The sequence below is a fragment of the Salvelinus fontinalis genome, chromosome 4 (assembly GCF_029448725.1).
Source record: "Salvelinus fontinalis isolate EN_2023a chromosome 4, ASM2944872v1, whole genome shotgun sequence".
Taxonomy (NCBI): domain Eukaryota; kingdom Metazoa; phylum Chordata; class Actinopteri; order Salmoniformes; family Salmonidae; genus Salvelinus; species Salvelinus fontinalis.
The window spans coordinates 55,859,504-55,879,383 of NC_074668.1; the positions used below are offsets into that span (position 1 = coordinate 55,859,504).

The following is a 19,880-nucleotide window of genomic DNA, read 5'->3' on the forward strand; positions in this document are numbered from 1 at the left end:
CTGACCACTTTTCTATTGACCGAGTCACTGGTGCTTCCTGCTTTCATTTTTGCTTGTCTGCAGGAATCATGAGGATGGAATTATGGTCAGATTTGCCAAATGGAGGGTGAGCGAGAGCTTTGTAGTGTCTCTGTGTGTGGAGTAAAGGTGGTCTAGAGTTTTTTCCCTCTGGTTGCATATTTAACATGATGATAGAAATGAGGTAAAACAGATTCATGTTTTACCTCATTAAAGTCCCTGGCCACTAGGAGCGCCGCTTCTGGATGAGCATTTTCCTGTTTTCTTATGGCGGTATACAACTCATTGAGTGCGGTCTTAGTGCCAGCAATGGTCTGTGGTGGCATGTAGACAGCTACGAAAAATACAGATAAAATCTCTCTAGGTACATAGTGTGGTCTACAGATTATTATGAGATACTCTATTTCAGGCGAACAAAACCTTGAGGAGACTTCCTTAGATATTGTGCACCAGTTTTTGTTTAAGAAATATACATAGACCACCACCCCTTGTCTTACCAGAGGCTGCTGTGTCATCCTGCCGATACAGTGTACAACCCTCCAGCTTTATGTTATTCATGTCGTTGTTCAGCCACAACTCGGGGAAACATAAGATATTACAGTTTTTAGTGTCCCATTGGTAGGATATATGTGCTTTTAAATGTGCCAGCGATTGTACGTTGGCCAATAGGACCGATAGCAAAGGTAGATTTGCCACTCACTGGCAGATCCTCACAAGGCACCCCGATCTCCTTCCTCTATACCTCTTCCGTCTCCTTCTCCTGCAAATGACAGGGATGAGGGCCTGTTCGGGTGTCTGAAGTAAATCCCTCGTCCGACTCAAAGAAAATGTTTTCATCTAATTCAAGTTGAGTAATTGCTAATCTGGTGTCCAGAAGCTCTTTTCGGACCACGAGACGGTAGCAGCAACATTATGTACAAAACAAGTTACAATCAATGCGGAAAAACAAACAAAATAGCATGGTTGGTTAGGAGCCAATAAAACGTCAGCCATCCTCTCCTGCGCCATTACTTTGGCTGCCCTGTGGAAGTCCGTTGTCCAAGGCTTGTTGAATGCATGCAATGAAACAATAAGAAGAAAAAAAACTAAATTAGGACACTGAAAACATTGTATTTTGGCAACTTAAAAAGGTAGACATTGAGTTATACCTAGTATGGCAATTCGTATTTTTCCAAAATTAATTATTGTTACCCTAAAAAATGCTGGATTAAAAAGTACCCAATTTGGGTCAATATTTGACTAACAGCATTGGGTTAATTAAACCCAGTGAGGTTTGGTTGTGCTTCCAACCCAGCACCTTGGGTTGAGCACTTGACCCAGCTGCTGGGTAAATTAGAACATATTTCTGGGTTAGAACAACTCAGTGTGTTTGGTTATTTTCAGTGTAATCCTAGTTTCAATTTTGCTGATATACACTACCGGTCAAAAGTTTTAGAACACCTACTCATTCAAGGGTTTTTCTATGTTTTTACTATTTTCCACATTGTAGTAACCAAAAAAGTGATAAACAAATCTAAATATATTTTATATTTGAGATTATTCAAATAGCCACCATTTGCCTTGATGACAGCTTTGACTGGTGTCCTTAGTTTGATTGAAGGCCTCAACCTTTATTTTTGCAAAAATATGATAGCTAACTTTACCTAGCTAAGCATTTGCTAGTCAGTGGCACAGACAGATTAAAACTTGTATCAACAAAATGTGTTTCATTCTATCCCATAAAACATGGCATCATTTAGCTATTAAAAGTTTATTAGGAAGTTGAATTAATAAATTAGATGCTCACCGGACAACTTTGGTAGGTAGCTAGCTAGAAAGTTTGATTTCATTTTTCCAACAGATTTTTTGAATCCCCTTGATTGGACATCACCGGTTACTGGTCTTGGATCTCTTGTGTTCACCAGAAATGGCTTCTGGTAAACTGTTTGCCACTAGTGGCAATACATGTTATTGCCACAGGTTGCCACAGTTTCACCACTAGTAGCAAACGTCTGAAAACTCCTGCCAACATTATGTGGCACACTATTCAGTTTGCAGCAAATTTGCGGGAAGTTTGCCGCAACAAATACATTTTTGTAAGGGAGGTCAGGTGGTTCAGACACTGGATTTGTATCATGATGTATGTACGTAAACGTGTTTCTCCAAAAAAACATGTGTATGCTGTACATGACACGGGCAGGTGTGTGGGGGTGTGAGTCTAAAGCCAAACAAGCCCACATCCAGGCCCCGTGGTCTTGGGGGGGAGGAATAGCACTTATTCCCGTGATGATACTGTGTTAGAGTAGTTCCTACAAAACAGGTCATGTTCTTTTGGGAGTTTACTACATAACTGTTTGTTCAAACCCTTTTGAAAGTGACTTTGCCCACCATATCCATAAACAAAGTGTTGCTGTCAGCCAGCAATTAGCGTTGCTATCTTTATTAAGCCTATCCAAATAGTATACTAGACTTTAAGCTGTTTTCTACACCAGAAAGATGTTAAATGGGATACTTCGGGATTTTGTCAATGAGGCCCTTTATCTACAAGTCAGATGAACTTGTGGATAACATTCATGGGATATTTTATTTCAGCTCATGAAACATACAACAAACAAAAATATTAACGCAAAACGTAAAGTGTTGGTCCCATGTTTCATGACCTGAAATAAAAGATCCCATAAATGTTCCATCTACACAAAAAGCCTACATCTATCATATTGTGTGCACAAATATGTTTACATCCCTGTTAGTGAGCATTTCTCCTTTGGCAAGTTAATCCATCCATCTGACAGGTGTGGCATATTAAGAAGCTGATTAAACATCATGCTCATTACACAGTTGCACCTTGTGCTGGGACAATAAAAGGATACTCTAAATTGTGGAGTTTTGTCACACAACACAATGCCACAGATGTCTCATGTTTTGAGGGAGAGTGCAATTGGCATGCTGACTGCAGGAATGTCAACCAGATCTGTTGCCAGATAATTTAATGTTAATTTCTCTACCATAAGCCCCCTCCAACATCATTTTAGAGAATTTGGCAGTACTTCCAACCAGCCTCATAATCGCAGACAGTGTATGGTGTCATGTGGACGAACGGCTTGCTGATGTCAACGTTGTGAACAGAGTGCCCCATGGTGGCGGTAGGGGTTAGGGTATGGGCATGCATAAGCTATGAGCACAATTGCATTTTACCAATTGCAATTTGCTTTGCACAGAGATACCATGATGAGATCCAGAGGCCCATTGTCGTGCCACTCATCCATCGCCATCACGTCATGTTTCAGCATGACATTGCACGGCCCCATGTCGCAAGGATCTGTATACTGAAAATGCAGAAAATGTCCCAGTTCTTCCATGGCCTGCATACTCACCATGCTCTGGATCGATATGGTCAGCATGTTCCAGTTCCCGCCAATATCCAGCAACTTCACGCAGCCATTAAAGAGTATGGACAAAATTCCACAGTCAACAGCCTGATCAACTCTATGTGAAGGCAAATACATGAGGCAAATGGTGGTCACCAGATACATGAGGCAAATGGTGGTCACCAGGCGAAGGTAGCGGTCCTGCTGCTGGGTTGTTGCCCTCCTAAGGCCTCCTCCACGTCTCCTGATGTACTAGCCTGTCTCCTGGTAGCGCCTCCATGCTCTGGACACTACGCTGACAGACACAGCAAACCTTCTTGCCACAGCTCGCATTGATGTGCCATCCTGGATGAGCTGCACTACCTGAGCCACTTGTGTGGGTTGTAGACTCCGTCTCATGCTACCACTAGAGTGAGAGCACCGCCAGCATTCAAAAGGGACCAAAACATCAGCCAGGAAGCATAGGAACTGAGAAGTGGTCTGTGGTCACCACCTGCAGAATCACTCCTTTATTGGGGGTGTCTTGCTAATTGCCTATAATTTCCAACTTTTGTCTATTCCATATGCACAACAGCATGTGAAATTTTTTGTCAATCAGTGTTGCTTCCTAAGTGGACAGTTTGATTTCACAGAAGTGTGATTGACTTGGAGTTACATTGTGTTGTTTAAGTGTTCCCTTTATTTTTTTGAGCAGTCTATTTACACACACACTTTCAAAAGCTTGGGGTCATTTAGAAATGTCCTTGTTTTTGAAAGAAAAGCAAATTTTTCCATTAAAATAACAAAATTGATCAGAAATACAGTGTAGGCATTGTTAATGTTGTAAATGACTATTGTAGCTGGATACGGCAGATTTGTAACAGAACATCTACATAGGCGTACAGAGGCCCATTATTAGCAACCATCACTCCTGTGTTCCTATGGCACATTGTGTTAGCTAATCCAAGTTGATAATTTTAAAAGGCTAAATTGATCATAAGAATACTCTTATGCAATTATGTTAGCACAGCTGAAAACTGTTGTCCTGATTAAAGAAGCAATAAAACTGGCCTTTAGACTACTTGAGTATCTGGAGCATCTGCATTTGTGGGGTTGATTACAGGCTCAAAATGGCCAGAAACAAACAACTTTCTTCTGAAACTCATCAGTCTATTATTGTTCTGAGAAATTAAGGCTATTCCATGCGAGAAATTGCCAAGAAACTGAAGATCTCGTACAACGCTGGGTACTACTCCCTTCATGTACGAAGGCAGAGGAAGAGAGGCTATGCATCAAAAAACAGCATGCAGCAGCAAGCATGTGCGCACACACATACACACAAACCCACACAGAGCAGAATGTCTTTTGAATAAGCAGCATATTATGGGAGATAGACATCAGTCCTGATAGCGGTATGCTTTGACGCCGAAGAGTGCCAGACACTGGGGACATGATTCATACATTAAATCTTTATAGAGGAGCTAAATATAAATGCTATATTCTCAAAGCCAATTACGGATAGATGAGATCTGCAATGTGCAAGCTCGGAGTGAAACTCAAAGCGTCTGCTGAACTTTCCTTCTTGTATTTTATTTTATGGGTCTTTCTAAATTGGTTAGTAACGAGCCAGCCTGCTGGCGTGACCTCCATTTTGAAGAGTTAATGTATACTGGTGGGGTTGCCAAGGTTCCCACGCCCGTCACACCTCAGCTCTACATTCATTACTTGTATAATTGGAATTGGATTTTATTACATTTTCATTATTCATAAAATGTATCTGGGGTAAATATAATCTTTTCCATCTCTAGAATTTCTGAAAAATAAATGTGCCAACTGTTGCATAAAATGTATCTTGCGGTGGATTACCGCAAATCGCGTATTGTCGGACTACAACAGTGTGCCTTGATATTGCAAATCTATAAATTATAACTAAATAAACCCCCAAGCAATTGGACATATGGATTGGTTGAGTGAGTAGCAATTTGGCCGAGGCATTTGCATTGGTGGATCACACTGTACAAATGATGATCGCAGCCATTTGACCAGAGAGCCTAAAGTGTTAGCCAGTTATGGGAGCTCCCAGCCATAGAAAAACAATTAAATTGTCAACAAATTTTTAAGTAATACAGAGTTAACATGTTAAGGTACCTAATGCAGGTCAAACCAAGTACATGTTATTTACCAAATCATTAAAAAAAATCTCTGATTTATGCATACGTACTTTGGATGGTGTCCTCATTGATCGCTTCCCCACCTATACATATCTGGGCATCTGGATTGACAAAAAGCTAACTTTCAAAAAGCATGTTGATGAGTTAAGAAATTAAGAATTCAAATAGGCTTCTATAGGAACTGGTCCTGTCTTTTTTTAAATAGCTGAAAACAAATCATTCAGTCAACATTCCGATTATTGACTATGGCAATATCGTCTATATGAATGCAGCTGCCACTGTGTCGACGTCATTGAATGCAGTTTATCATAGCATATTGCGCTTTTTTACGGGTGATTGCATTTTGTATCAGAATGTGCGCTGGCCCTCCTTTTTTTTTTTTTTTTTTTTCCACCTTTATTTAACCAGGTAGGCTAGTTGAGAACAACTTCTCATTTACAACTGCGACCTGGCCAAGATAAAGCATAGCAGTGTGAACAGACAACAACACAGAGTTACACAAGGAGTAAACAATAAACAAGTCAATAACACAGTAGGAAAAAAAATGAGTCTATATACATTGTGTGCAAAAGGCATGAGGAGGTAGGCAATAAATAGGCCATAGGAGCGAATAATTACAATTTAGCAGATTAACACTGGAGTGAATCATCAGATGGTCATGTGCAAGTAGAGATACTGATGTGCAAAAGAGCAGAAAAGTAAATAAATAAAAACAGTAAGGGGATGAGGTAGGTAAATTGGGTGGGCTGTTTACAGATGGACTATGTACAGCTGCAGCGATCGGTTAGCTGCAGCGATCGGTTAGCTGCTCAGATAGCAGATTTTTAAAGTTGGTGAGTGAGATAAAAGTCTCCAACTTCAGCGATTTTTGCAATTCGTTCCAGTCACAGACAGCAGAGAACTGGAAGGAAAGGCGGCCAAATCAGGTGTTGGCTTTTGGGATGATCAGTGAGATATACCTGCTGGAGCGTGGGAGCGTGGTGGGTGTTGTTATCGTGACCAGTGAACTGAGATAAGGCGGACCTTTACCTAGCATGGACTTATAGATGACCTGGAGCCAGTGGGTCTGGCACCGAATATGAGAGGGTCAGCCGACTAGAGCATACAGGTCGCAGTGGTGGGTGCTATAAGGTGTTTTAGTAACAAAACGGATGGCACTATGATAAACTGCATCTAGTTTGCTGAGTAGAGTATTGGAAGCTATTTTGTAGATGACATCGCCGAAGTCGAGGATCGGTAGGATAGTCAGTTTTACTAGGGTAAGTTTGGCGGCGTGAGTGAAGGAGGCTTTGTTGCAAAATAGAAAGCCAATTCCTGATTTGGGATTGGACATGTTTAATATGAGTCTGGAAGAAGAGTTTACAGTCTAGCCAGACACCTAGGTATTTGTAGATGTCCACATATTCTCGGTCGGAACCGTCCAGGGTGGTGATGCTAGTCGGGCGGGCGGGTGCAGGCAGCGAACGGTTGAAAAGCATGCATTTGGTTTTACTAGCGTTTAAGAGCAGTTGGAGGCCACGGAAGGAGTGTTGTATGGCATTGAAGCTCGAGGAGGTTAGATAGCAGTGTCCAAGGAAGGGCCAGAAGTATACAGAATGGTGTCTTCTGCGTAGAGGTGAATCAGAGACTCACCAGCAGCAAGAGTGACATCATTGATATATACAGAGAAAAGAGTCGGCCCGAGAATTGAACCCTGTGGGACCCCCATAGAGACTGCCAGAGGACCGGACAACAAGCCCTCCGATTTGACACACTGAACTCTGTCTGCAAAGTAGTTGGTGAACCAGGCAAGGCAGTCATCAGAAAAACCGAGGCTACTGAGTCTGCCGATAAGAATATGGTGATTGACAGAGTCGACAGCCTTGGCCAGGTCGATGAAGACGGCTGCACAGTACTGTCTTTTATCGATGTCGGTTATGATATCGTTTAGTACCTTGAGCGTGGCTGATGTGCACCCGTGACTGGCTCGGAAACCGGATTGCACAGCGGAGAAGGTATGGTGGGATTCGAGATGGTCAGTGATCTGTTTATTAACTTGGCTTTCGAAGACCTTAGATAGGCAGGGCAGGATGGATCTAGGTCTGTAACAGTTTGGGTCGAGGGTGTCTCCCCCTTTGAAGAGGGGGATGACCACGGCAACTTTCCAATTCTTGGGGATCTCAGACGATATGAAAGAGAGGTTGAACAGGCTGGTAATAGGGGTTGCGACAATGGCGGCGGATAGTTTCAGAAATAGAGGGTCTAGATTGTCAAGCCCAGCTGATTTGTATGGGTCCAGGTTTTGCAGCTCTTTCAGAACATCTGCTATCTGGATTTGGGTAAAGGAGAAGCTGGGGACGCTTGGGCGAGTAGCTGCGCGGGGGGGGGGGGGGGGGGGGGCGGAGCTGTTGGCCAAGGTTGGAGTAGCCAGGTGGAAGGCATGGCCAGCCGTTGAGAAATGCTTGTTGAAGTTTTCGATTATCATGGATTTATCGGTGGTGACCGTGTTACCTAGCCTCAGTGCAGTGGGCAGCTGGGAGGAGGTGCTCTTGTTCTCCATGGACTTTACAGTGTCCCAGAACTTTTTGGAGTTAGAGCTACAGGATGCAAATTTCTGCTTGAAAAAGCTAGCCTTTGCTTTCCCGACTGACTGCGTGTATTGGTTCCTGACTTCCCTGAACAGTTGCATATCGCGGGGACTATTCGATGCTATTGCAGTCCACCACACAAAGTCACGTAGATTGATGCATTGCACTCTATTTGTCTATAAACTCTTTTGCATAAACTTCCACCATACCTTACCCTGTTAACCTATGTGCTACTGGATCTTGGTCTCAGAATTTAATCCCTGTCAAAATAAAGGTTAAATAACCATTAAAAAATCTTGTCCATTCCAGTTTGTGAGGTTTTGGGACTAAGACTGCAGGATACTATGGAAAGGCTAATGGTATCAGTCACAACAGGGCAGAATCGGACAGACCATAGGGCAGTTTGGGAAAATGCCAGTTGGGGTTTCTGCACAGAATTATCAATAAGTGGCTAATAATGGGGGCCTTGAGGAACAATGGACCAGTGTGGGGGGCCTCAAATAGAAAAAAAGTGGTCTGGTGTGTTAGAAATGCTCTGGCTGGTTTCTGGACCCAGTCCTTTCCTGCGACAGGGTAGACAAGCCCAATATCCTCAGGCATAAACCCTCAAACATTCTACTGTAGGTGCATACAGCTTCTCCTATTACAGAAAAGCCATTATCTAAAATTCAATTTTAACTGTTGACCTTCCAACTGTTTACGTTCAACTATTTACCGTCTACCTTTTTTAACTTCACTAGGGTAGGGGGCAGCATTGGGAAGTTTGGAGAAAAAGCGTGCCCAGAGTAAACTGCCTGTTACTCAGGCCCAGAAGCTAGAATATGCATATAATTAGTATTTTTGGATAGAAAACTCTAAAGTTTCCAAAACTGTTAAAATAATGTCTGAGTATAACAGAACTCATATGGCAGTTGAAAACCTGAGAAAAATCCAACCAGGAAGTGGGAATTCTGAGGTTTGTAGTTTAACTTCTCTAGGGTAGTGGGTAGCATTTTCACGTTTGGATGAAAAGCATACCCAGATTCAACTGCCAGTTACTCATCCCCAGGAGATAAGATATGCATATTATTAGTAGTTTTGGATGGAAAACTCTCTGAAGTTTCTAAAACTGTTTGAATCATGTCTGTGAGTATAATATAACTTATTTAGCAGGTGAAACACCGAGGACAAACCATTCAATTTTTTGTTGTTGTTGAGGTCACTGTCTTTTCAATGAGTTTTAATTGGGAAACCAGATTTCTAAGCGAATTGCTTGCAGTTCCTACCGCTTCCACTAGATGTCAACAGTGCTGAGTAATAGGTTGAGGTTATTCCTTTGTGTAATGAAGAAATACGGCCATCTTGAAGTCGAGGCACTCCAGGTGTCCTGGACATGCGCTTCAATCAAACAGAAGGCATGCTACATATCATTGTAATCCTGTATTGAACACATATCAACCCGTCTTCAATTTTATCAATTATTAACGTTAAAAAACACCTAAAGTTGTATTACAAAAGTAGTTTGATATTTTTTGGCAAAGTTTACCGGTAACCATTGAGATATTTTGTCGTCACGTTTTTGAGCAAGTTGGAACCGGTGACAGTTTGGATATATATCGACAGAATTAAATCGAACAAAAGGACCATTTGTGATCTTTATGGGACATATTGGAGTGCCAACAACAGAAGCTCGTCAAAGGTAAGGCATGAATTATATTTGTATTTCTGCGTTTTGTGTCGCGCCTGCTGGGTTGAAATGTTTTCTCTCTTTTGTTTACTATAAGTGCTATGCTCAGATAATAGCATCGTATGCTTTCGCTGAAAAGCCTATTTGAATTCTGACATTTGGCTGGATTCAACCAGTGTAGCTTTAATTTGGTATCTTTCATGTGTGATTTAATGAAAGTTAGATTTTATAGTCATTCATTTTAATTTGGCGCTCTGCATTTTCTCAGGCTTTTTGCCAAGTGATACAGTAGCGTCTTGCCTAAACTCAAATTTTTGGATATAAATATGAACTTTACCGAACAAAAAATACATGTATTGTGTAACATGAAGTCCTATGAGTGTCATCTGATGAAGAGTATCAAAAGTTAGTGATTCATTTTATATTTATTTCTGCTTTTTGTTACTGCTCTCTTTAGCTGGAAAAAATGGCTGTCTTTTTCTGTGACTTGGCTCATACCTAACATAAGCGTTTGGTGTGCTTTCGTCGTAAAACCTTTTTGAAAATCGGACACTTTGGCTGGATTTACAACAAGTGTAGCTTTAAAATGGTGTAAAATACTTGTATGCTGGAGGAATTTAAATGCTCGGATTTCTGTTGTTTTGAATTTGGCGCCCTGTAGTTTCACTGGCTGTTGACGAGGTGGGACGCTACCGTCCCACATACCCTAGAGAGGTTAATTGAATGCCTATCGAATATCCTGTGTCTGTGGGGTCAGATTGTACTTCCTAAGGCTTCTAGTAGATGTCAACAGTCTTTAGAAGTTGTTTCAAGCTTCTATTGTGAAAGGGGAGCGAATAAGACCACTCAAAGCAAGTGGCTCAGCTGAAAGCCATGAGTTGTTTATCGCGCGTGACCGTGAGCACGAGCTCCGTTCCCTTTCTAATGAAAACAGTATTGTCCGGTTGAAACATTATTGAATATTTATGATAAAAACACCCTAACGATTGATTAGAAACATTGTTTGACATGTTTCTACGAACTCTAATGGAATTTTTTTGACTTTTCGTCTCAACTTTGTGCCCGTGATTTGTGCATTTGGATTACTGGACTAAACGCGAACAAAAAGGAGGTATTTGGACATAAAGATGAACTTTATCGAACAAAACAAACATTTATTGTCTAACATGGGGACCTGGGAGTGCCATCAGATGAAGATCAAAGGTAAGTGATTCATTTTAACGCTATTTCTGACTTTTGTGACACCTCTCCTTGGCTGGAAAATGGCTGTATGGTTTTCTGTGGCTAGGCGCTGACCTAACATAATCGCATAGTGTGCTTTCGCCGTAAAGCCTTTTTGAAATCAGACACAGCGGCTGGATTAACAAGAAATTTCTTTAATCCTATGTATAACACTTGTATCTTTCATCAATGTTTATGATGAGTATTTCTGTAATTTGATGTGGCTCTCTGCAATTTCACCGGATGTTTGTTTGAGACAATGCATTTCTGAACATAACGCGCCAGTTTCAAATTATGTTTTTGGACATAAAGATTAACTTTATCAAACAAAACAAACATTTATTGTGTAACATGGAGTCCTGGGAGTGCCACCAGATGAAGATCAAAGGTTAGTGATTAATTTTAACACTATTTCTGACTTTTGTGACACCTCTCCTTGGCTGGAAAATGTCTGTATGGTTTTTTGTGGCTAGGCGCTGTCCTAACAAACGCATGGTGTGCGAGATTTTACTTACATCATTCTGTCGACATGAACCACGTTCGGATCTAGATGGAAATGAGTCATTACTAGAACCAAAGGAATTTGCTGACCGAAATCCACTTGAACTGTTCCTCTGCCCCCAATCTCGCATAAGGGACCCTCCAAAACTGCCTTTGTGGATCAGTACATACTCATCTGCCAAAACAGCACCTTCAGATGCAGTCCGTGCTATGTTCATTCATATTGGTAGCAGGACGACCAGGGACAGATTCTTTAAATTGTTCGAGGACAACCAGGTTGCACAAAATCTTTAAAACTTGTGACTGCTGACGCAGTACACCAACAATTGAATTGAGTTAACAAATCCCGGGGAAAACAGTCCCATGTTGAGTTATCACCTTTCTTCAATGATCTGAAACGCTGTCGATATGCTTCAGGGACCAACTCGTAAGCATTCAGGACAGCAGTTTTAACCTTTACGTAATCGTCGCCATCTATAGCGCTAGGAGATAAGCCTTTAGGTTGTTTTAAAAAGAAATCCTGCTTCAACCTTTCCAAATCATGCACTTTTTTGCTGTTTCAACCTTTCCAGATTGTTGTAATGATTTAGCTGCAGTAAAAGTAACAAATTTTTCTGCTCAAATGTCAAACCAGCACTAGACACAATTGGTACATTAACCTGTTTGGCGTGCAAGCCCGACGTCGGTACACTTATGACAACAGCCAGCTCAAAGTGCAGGGCGCGAAATTCAAAAGATATTTTTTTTAAATATTTAACTTTCACACATTAACAAGTCCAAGACACCAGATGAAAGGTACACATCTTGTGAATCAAGCCAACATGTCCGATTTTTAAAATGTTTTACAGGGAAGACACAATATGTAAATCTATTAGCTAACCACGTTAGCAAAAGACACCACTATTCTTACTCCATCAGTTTTTTACTCCATCAGTAGCTATCACAAATTCGACCAAATAAAGATATAAATAGCCACTAACCAAGAAACAACTTCATCAGATGACAGTCTGATAACATATTTATTGTATAGCATATGTTTTGTTCGAAAAATGTGCATATTTCAGGTATAAATCATAGTTTACATTTCAGCTACAATCAGAAATTGCACCGAAAGCAGCCATAATATTTACAGACACCAACGTCAAATACCTAATTACTCATCATAAAACATTTCTGAAAAATACATAGTGTACAGCAATTGAAAGACAGGCATCTTGTGATTCCAGACAATATTTCCGATTTATTAAATGTTTTACAGCGAAAACAAAATGTAGCGTTATATTAGCGTAGCCACAATAGCCAGAAACACTTGGGCGCCCACGACCAGTTCACATGCACGACAGATATTAGAAATAGCATCATAAAATGTTTCTTACTTTTGGTGATCTTCCGTCAGAATGTTGGACAAGGTGTCCTTTGTCCAGAACAGTCGTTGTTTTGATCTGGAACGGCAAATATCCCTCTTCATTTAGCATGGGCACTTGCCAAGTGGCACGGATCACTCCAACGTCAACAAAGTCAGAGAACAGAACACGGCAAAACTCCCCAAAAAAATTCAAGAATCTGATTAAACTATATTGAAAAAACATACGTTACGATGATATGGTCACATGTATCAAATAAAATCTAAGACGGAGATGTTAGTCGTCCATAACGAGAGCAAAACAGAAGGCAAATCCATGTCCTCTTTCGCGCGCTCCAGAAACAGGAAATGGACGGTCACGTCAAACAAAGAGCTTTAATTCCACCTCAGACCAAGATAAACACTAATTTTTTTCTCTCACTGCCTCTTGACAACCAGGGGAAGGTGTATGAAGTGTATGTAGACTCTTACGTATCATGCCCATGTATAGGCAGGAAGTTGAACAGAGCATCAATTTCTGACATTCCACTTCCTGGTCAGGAAGTGTGCTGCAGAATGACTTCTGTTCACTCAGAGAAATAATTCAAACGGTTTTAGAAACTAGAGAGTGTTTTCTATCCAATAGTAATAATAATATGCATATTGTACGAGCAAGAATTGAGTACGAGGCCGTTTGAAATGGGCACGATTTAACTGGCTACTCAATACTGCCCCTTGCAGCCATAACAGGTTTTAATACAGCTGGACTAGGTTCACTCAATTCTGCCTTCAAAATACCAGCTGAAAGCAAATTAGCTGACAGAATAGACCTCCCTGTATTCTTGAGACATTTGTCACTAATCTCAACCTTGATAATACTCACGCAACTTCAAAAGCTGTTCCTTTGTAAACTGCATAAGCAACTTCAGAAGGAGCACAGACCAAATCCTCAATAGACGCCATAATGCTATTACCAAATGAACAGATTAGTAGCCCAAACTTTGAACTGCCCTAATGAGCACATCGACTACAGAATAAGAAGTACATAGCTGACTTAACAGTGCAAAAACAGATGAACATTACTTGAGTTTACCCAAATCCTATTGATAAACTTAACCCTAGTCTTGGGTGGCTTTGCAGCAGGTATTGATGCACTAGAGCCTGCTGGCACAAAGCAGGAACCAGCTCGCTGGTAACCAACCCCGAATCACAGATGTGCTCCCGAGACAACTGCTCGGACCCCTATCACCACACAAAATACAAAATGCACAACGTGTCTCCAGTGGGAACACGCCACTATACCTACATGTAACAGGGGGAAAAGACCATAGTTCTGAGCAATGAGTTGTCTGCCTCTAAACATTACAGTCATACCAAAGACAACATACCTCCATAATCCGATGACCCAACAGGGAACAGAACAAAGTGTCTCTAGACAGTACAGGAAGAGACGTCGTGGTCTTCTCTCCACCAAATCAGAACCTGTAATAAACAAGTCATCAAACCGATACCTTAGAAGGCAATTTCTCTAAACCAATTGAAGTGTGATTAAACACAACTACAACAAGTCAATGTGTAACTCCCAATATACAATAGCGCATACAAAATAGCCAAATAGCTATAAATGCTTCTGGGACAATACCAGAACTAAGCAAACCACAAGACCCACAGAAGAGTCATTAATTAGCACTAACCAATTACCATATATACTAGGGATAATGTCAAAACCACCCAAGGCAAGATCCCAGATAGCCATGTTGTGACAAATGGGGGCTCTTAGATGGTGACAAGCAAGAGAGTCCACACATTAGCAGTTAAGGATTGTCAAAAATATTAAATAACTAACAAAGTATAAAACTACAAAGGAAAACTAACCTGTGAAGTGTGAAAGTATGCATGTGAGGAGTGTAATGGAGATGCATGGATGAAGTTAAAATGTGTGAAAGTGTTGAAGGGTGCACCTAATCAAAAACCTAATCAACCAGGTCACAAAACAAAATCGTGTTTGAGGAGTGAGAGAGCCAGGATTGGGCAACAGGAACTTTTATCTTCTAGTTGATCCCAAATCCAAGTGCAACTTGTCACCAATCAGCTCCACCTGTCCCCAATCTGCAAATAAAAGCACAAACACAGAGAAGAGGCAGGGAGAGTGAAATGCAGTCGTCTTTAATCAGTTGATGTTGAACTCTAATGAACTTATCCTCTGCAGCAGAGGTAACTCTGGGTCTTCCTTTCCTGTGGTGGTCCTCATGAGAGCCAGTATCATCATAGTGCTTGATGGTGTTTGCAACTGCACTTTTAAAGTTCTTGAAATTTTGCAGATTGACTGACCTTGTCTTAATTAATGATGGACTGTCATTTCTCTTTGCTTATTTGAGCTGTCCTTGCCATAATATGGACTTGGTCTTTTACCAAATAGGGCTAACTTCTGTCTACCACCCCTACCTTGTCACAACAACTGATTGGCTCAAATACATTAAGGAAATAAATTCCACAAATTAATTTAATAAGGCATACCTATTAATTGAAATTCATTGCAGCTGACTACCTCCTGAAGCTGGTTGAGAGAAAGCCAAGAGTGTGCAAAGTTGTCAAAGGTGGCTACTTTGAAAAATCTCATATAAAATAAAAAATGTTGGTTACTACATGATTCCATATGTGTTATATTATAGTTTGTCTTCACTATTATTCTACAATGTAGAAAATAGTAAAAATAAAGAAAAACCCTTGATTGAGTAGGTGTGTTAACTTTTGACTGGTACTTTAAGTATTCAGTACTTTGTTGAAGCCCCTTTGGCAGCCATTACAGCCACAAGTGTTCATGGGTATGATGCTACACGCTTGGCCCACCTGTATTTGGTGAGTTTCTCCCATTCGTCTCTTCAGATCCTCTCAAGCTCTGTCAGCTTGAATGGGGAGCGTTGCTACACAGCTATTTTCAGGTATCTCCAGAGATGTTCAATCACTTTCAAGTCCGGGCACTGGCTGGGCCACTCAAGGGCATTCAGAGACTTGGCCCAAAGCCATTCTTGCATTGTCTTGGCTGTGTGCTTAGAGTCATTGTCCTGTTGGAAGGTGAATATTTGCCCCAGTCTGAGGCACACCTGTCACCATTATTACGTGCATCAGCGCTCATTGGACTCACCTGGACTCCTTTACTTTTTGATTGCCACACTATATCGGTCTACTCCTCAGTTTGTTCCCTGTGTTTTGGGGGAATTGATGTCGCTACGTTTTCCCCTGTCCAGACGCTGACCTTGTTTATTTCTTGTCTGTTATCCATTAAATGTTCACTCCCTGTACTTGCTTCTCGTCTCCCGGCGTTGGTCCCTACAGAATGCTGACACCACTATTTGAAGCATCAGGGAGTTCTTGTTTTTTGTTGTTGGTTTTGACATCGGGTCTGGGTACCGCCACCGATGGAACCAGGGGTGCCTCAGCTGCCCTATGGGACTCCCAGTCATAGCCGGATGTGATACAGCTTGAAATCGAACCAGGGACTGTAATGAGGCCTCATGCACTGAGATGCAGTGCCTTAGACCGCTGCGCCACTCAGAAAACCCTGGTTAGGGTAGGTTTTAATTGTCACAGTGGGTACAACATCTCCTATACACTTCCTGATAAACTCAGTCACTGAATCAGTGTATTCGTCAATGTTATCCTCGGAAGCCACTCGGAACATATCCCAGTCCGCGTGATCAAAACAATTTTGAAGAGTACATGTAGATTCCGATTGGTCAGACCAGCGTTGGATAGTCATTCTCACGGGTATTTCCTGTTTGAGTTTCTGCCTATAGGAAGGGAGGAGCAAAATGGAGTCATGGTCACATTTGCCGAAGGGAGGGCGGGGTAGGGCCTTGTAGGCATCCCGGAAGTTGGAGTAACAGTGGTTGAGTGTTTCGGCAGCATGAGTTCTACAGTCGATATGTTGATAGAACTTCGGCAGCATTTTTCTCAAATTTGCTTTGTTAGAATCCCCAGCTACAATAAATGCAGCCTCAGGATATGTGGTTTCCAGTTTGCATAAAGTCCATTGGATTTCTTTGAGGGCTGTCGTGGTATCAGCTTGAGGGGGGATATACAAGGCCCCGACTATAACCAAAGAAAATTCTCTTGTGAGATAATACGGTTGGCATTTGATTGTGTGGTATTCTAGATCAGGTGAACCAAAGGACTTGAATTCCTGTATGTTATCACAATTACACCATGAGTCGTTAATCATGAAACAGACACCCCCGCACTTCTTTCCGGAGAGATATTTATTCCTGTCTGCGCGATGAACAGAGAATCCCACTGGCTGGATCGATTCAGACAGTATATCCCGGGAGCCATGTTTCCGTGAATGTTACAATCCCTGATGTCTCTCTGGAAAGAGGCCCTCGCCTTGAGCTTGTCAACTTTATTATCCAGAGACTGAACATTAGCAAGTAACATACTCGGAAGCGGTGGGTGGTGTGCGTGCCTCCTAAATCGGACTAGAAGACCACTCCGAATACCTCTCCTACGCCAGCATTGTTTTGGGTTGGCTTCTGGAATTGCCCTGGGGGTGCGTAATCCTGGTCGTAATGATGGTAGTGCTGGTTAGTTCGCGTCGCTCTAATATCCAATAGTTCTTCCCGGCTGTGTGTAATAACACCCCAAAAATTCTGGCCTAACAATGTAAGAAATAATACATTCAAAAACAATACTGCAAAGTTTCCTAAGAGCAAGAAGCCAGGCAGCCCTCTCTGTCGGCACCATCTTTCACTTTTGAAACTACCCTTCCAGCCTTTTATCTACAGAAATCCAGGCTGTCTGGCTGTGGTGGTGGGGTAGCCATCATTCATAGAGACAAGTTTATATGTAGCCCTGTGTCATGTGGTGAATCTTCCTCATTTGAGAGGCTTATCTTTAGCTTGAACAAGAAACAGCACATCTTGTATATGTTAGTGTACCACAGCTATGGGAGTAGCTAGCCTCCATTACTATAACAATGATAGCGATAATCAATTGTAAAAAGTACAATAGACCTACTAATAACAACAGGCTACAGCCCACAACTTTATTATGAATACAATCAGCAATAGCAATGGCATGGAATACATATAAAACATAATTGCATCGAATTCTAAACATCATAACCTTTGATCTTGTATTTTTCAAGTAAATGTATTGAGCTTTCAAAAGTTCTCTTGTTGCTATCCCATAAACACATACTGTAGTTGAAAACTACACATTTGCAACATCTTCGGTGGTTAATCCACTTATGTTTCAAAGACCACAAGGCAAAGCAACATACAAGTTGAAACATTTTATTGAAGTACACACTGTATTTACCGGAGCGTAGTCCAGCAGATTGGAAGCAGCAGTATGGATTGCTTCCCATTGAAATGAATGAACTTCCACCGGAACGCATACAGTTTACCACAGTTGTTTTTTTACGCAGTGTAAGATCAAGTGTGGGGCAAAGTTTGAATCGTTGACTGTATTCAAGATAACTTTTGGCTGTGTTTGTGTTACACAACCTGTCATGGATTCCCAGAAGTAGGCGAGTAAATGAGATGATGTTTTTTTGCAGTGATGAGCGGCTACAGAGGGTGTTTGATCATACACTGCCTGTGGTGCAAACCCACTCCCTATTCCCTGAGGCTAAATGCTCAGACCAGCCCCTCAGTAAGCAGCTCAGATCTGGGAGGGAGATAGTTGACAGTACACTGTTGAAGGAAAACAACTGGCAATGACCCTACAGGAGGGATGCACGTGCGACAAATGAACAAAAACATTAAAAAAACATAAACATGCATTCATGATACAAACACACTCTCACACTGCTGACTAGTCTATACGCTTGCAGACAGACAGACAGACAGACAGACAGACAGACAGACAGACAGACAGACAGACAGACAGACAGACAGACACTACCACACAGTCTGACTCTGCTACATCTCTCCCTCAGAACATGACGAGTGTGCCAGTGGGCAGAGCTCCTGTGATGACAATGCCATCTGCACCAACACCATCAGAGGCCACCTGTGCTCCTGTAAGCCTGGCTACGTGGGGAACGGCTCCATCTGCACAGGTAAGGCCTCACCCTCCACGCCTCCCTACCCCCTCTCTCTACCATCCTGAGCTCCATCGAGACCCCTACCCCATACTCTAGACATCCACAACCCCATCAATTTTTACTCTTCTCTCCTCATCTGCAGAGGAAAGGTCCCCCATTCCTTGCCCTCCCTAACCCTCTACACCAGGGGTGTCAAGCTCATTTTGCCCAGCTAGCCAGATTCAGTCTTCAACCGAGGTCCGGAGGGCCACACTTAAACTGTATTATATTTCCTGACCATCAAAATGTGCAACAGATTTTCCTCTATCCATTGCTTTTGGAATTTCAATGCACCCTGGTTGTCTAGCTTTTGTTTTATATACATACAGTTGAAGTCGGAAGTTTACATACACCTTAGCCAAATACATTTCAACTCAGTTAAAAAAATGCCCTGTCTTAGGTCAGTTAGGATCACTACTTTATTTTAAGAATGTGAAATGTCAAAATAATAGTAGAGAGAATGATTTATTTCAGCTTTTATTTATTTCATCACATTCCCAGTGGGTTAGAAGTTTACATACACCCAATTAGTATTTGGTAGCATTGCTTTAAAATAGTTTAACTTGGGTCAAACGTTTTGGGTAGCCTTCCACAAGCTTCCCACAATACATTGGGTGAGTTTTGGCCCATTCCTCCTGACAGAGGAACTGAGTCAGGCTTGTAGGTCTCCTTGCTCGCACACACCTTTTCAGTTCTGCCCACAAATGTTCTATAGGATTGAGGTCAGGGCTTTGTGATGGCCACTCCAATACCTTGACTTTGTTGTCCTTAAGCCATTTTTCCACAACTTTGGAAGTATGCTTGGAGTCATTGTCCATTTGGAAGACGTATTTGTGACCATGCTTTAACTTCCCGACTGATGTCTTGAGATGTTGCTTCAATATATCCACATAATTGTCCTACCTCATGATGCCATCTATTTTGTGAAGTGCACCAGTCCCTCCAGTAGCAAAGCACCAACACAACATGATGCTGTCACCCCC

General features: G+C 41.8%; 1 protein-coding gene across 2 annotated transcripts in view; it reads left to right on the forward strand.

Moving 5' to 3' along the window:
• LOC129854017 (protein kinase C-binding protein NELL1-like) overlaps positions 1–19,880 on the forward strand; it is a 481,512-nt gene that overhangs the window by 346,602 nt on the left and 115,030 nt on the right. For both annotated transcript variants that reach the window (XM_055920616.1, XM_055920615.1), the window contains one exon: positions 18,751–18,873. In XM_055920616.1, coding sequence (XP_055776591.1) covers positions 18,751–18,873 — 123 coding nt within the window. The remainder of the gene's footprint in view (positions 1–18,750; positions 18,874–19,880) is intronic.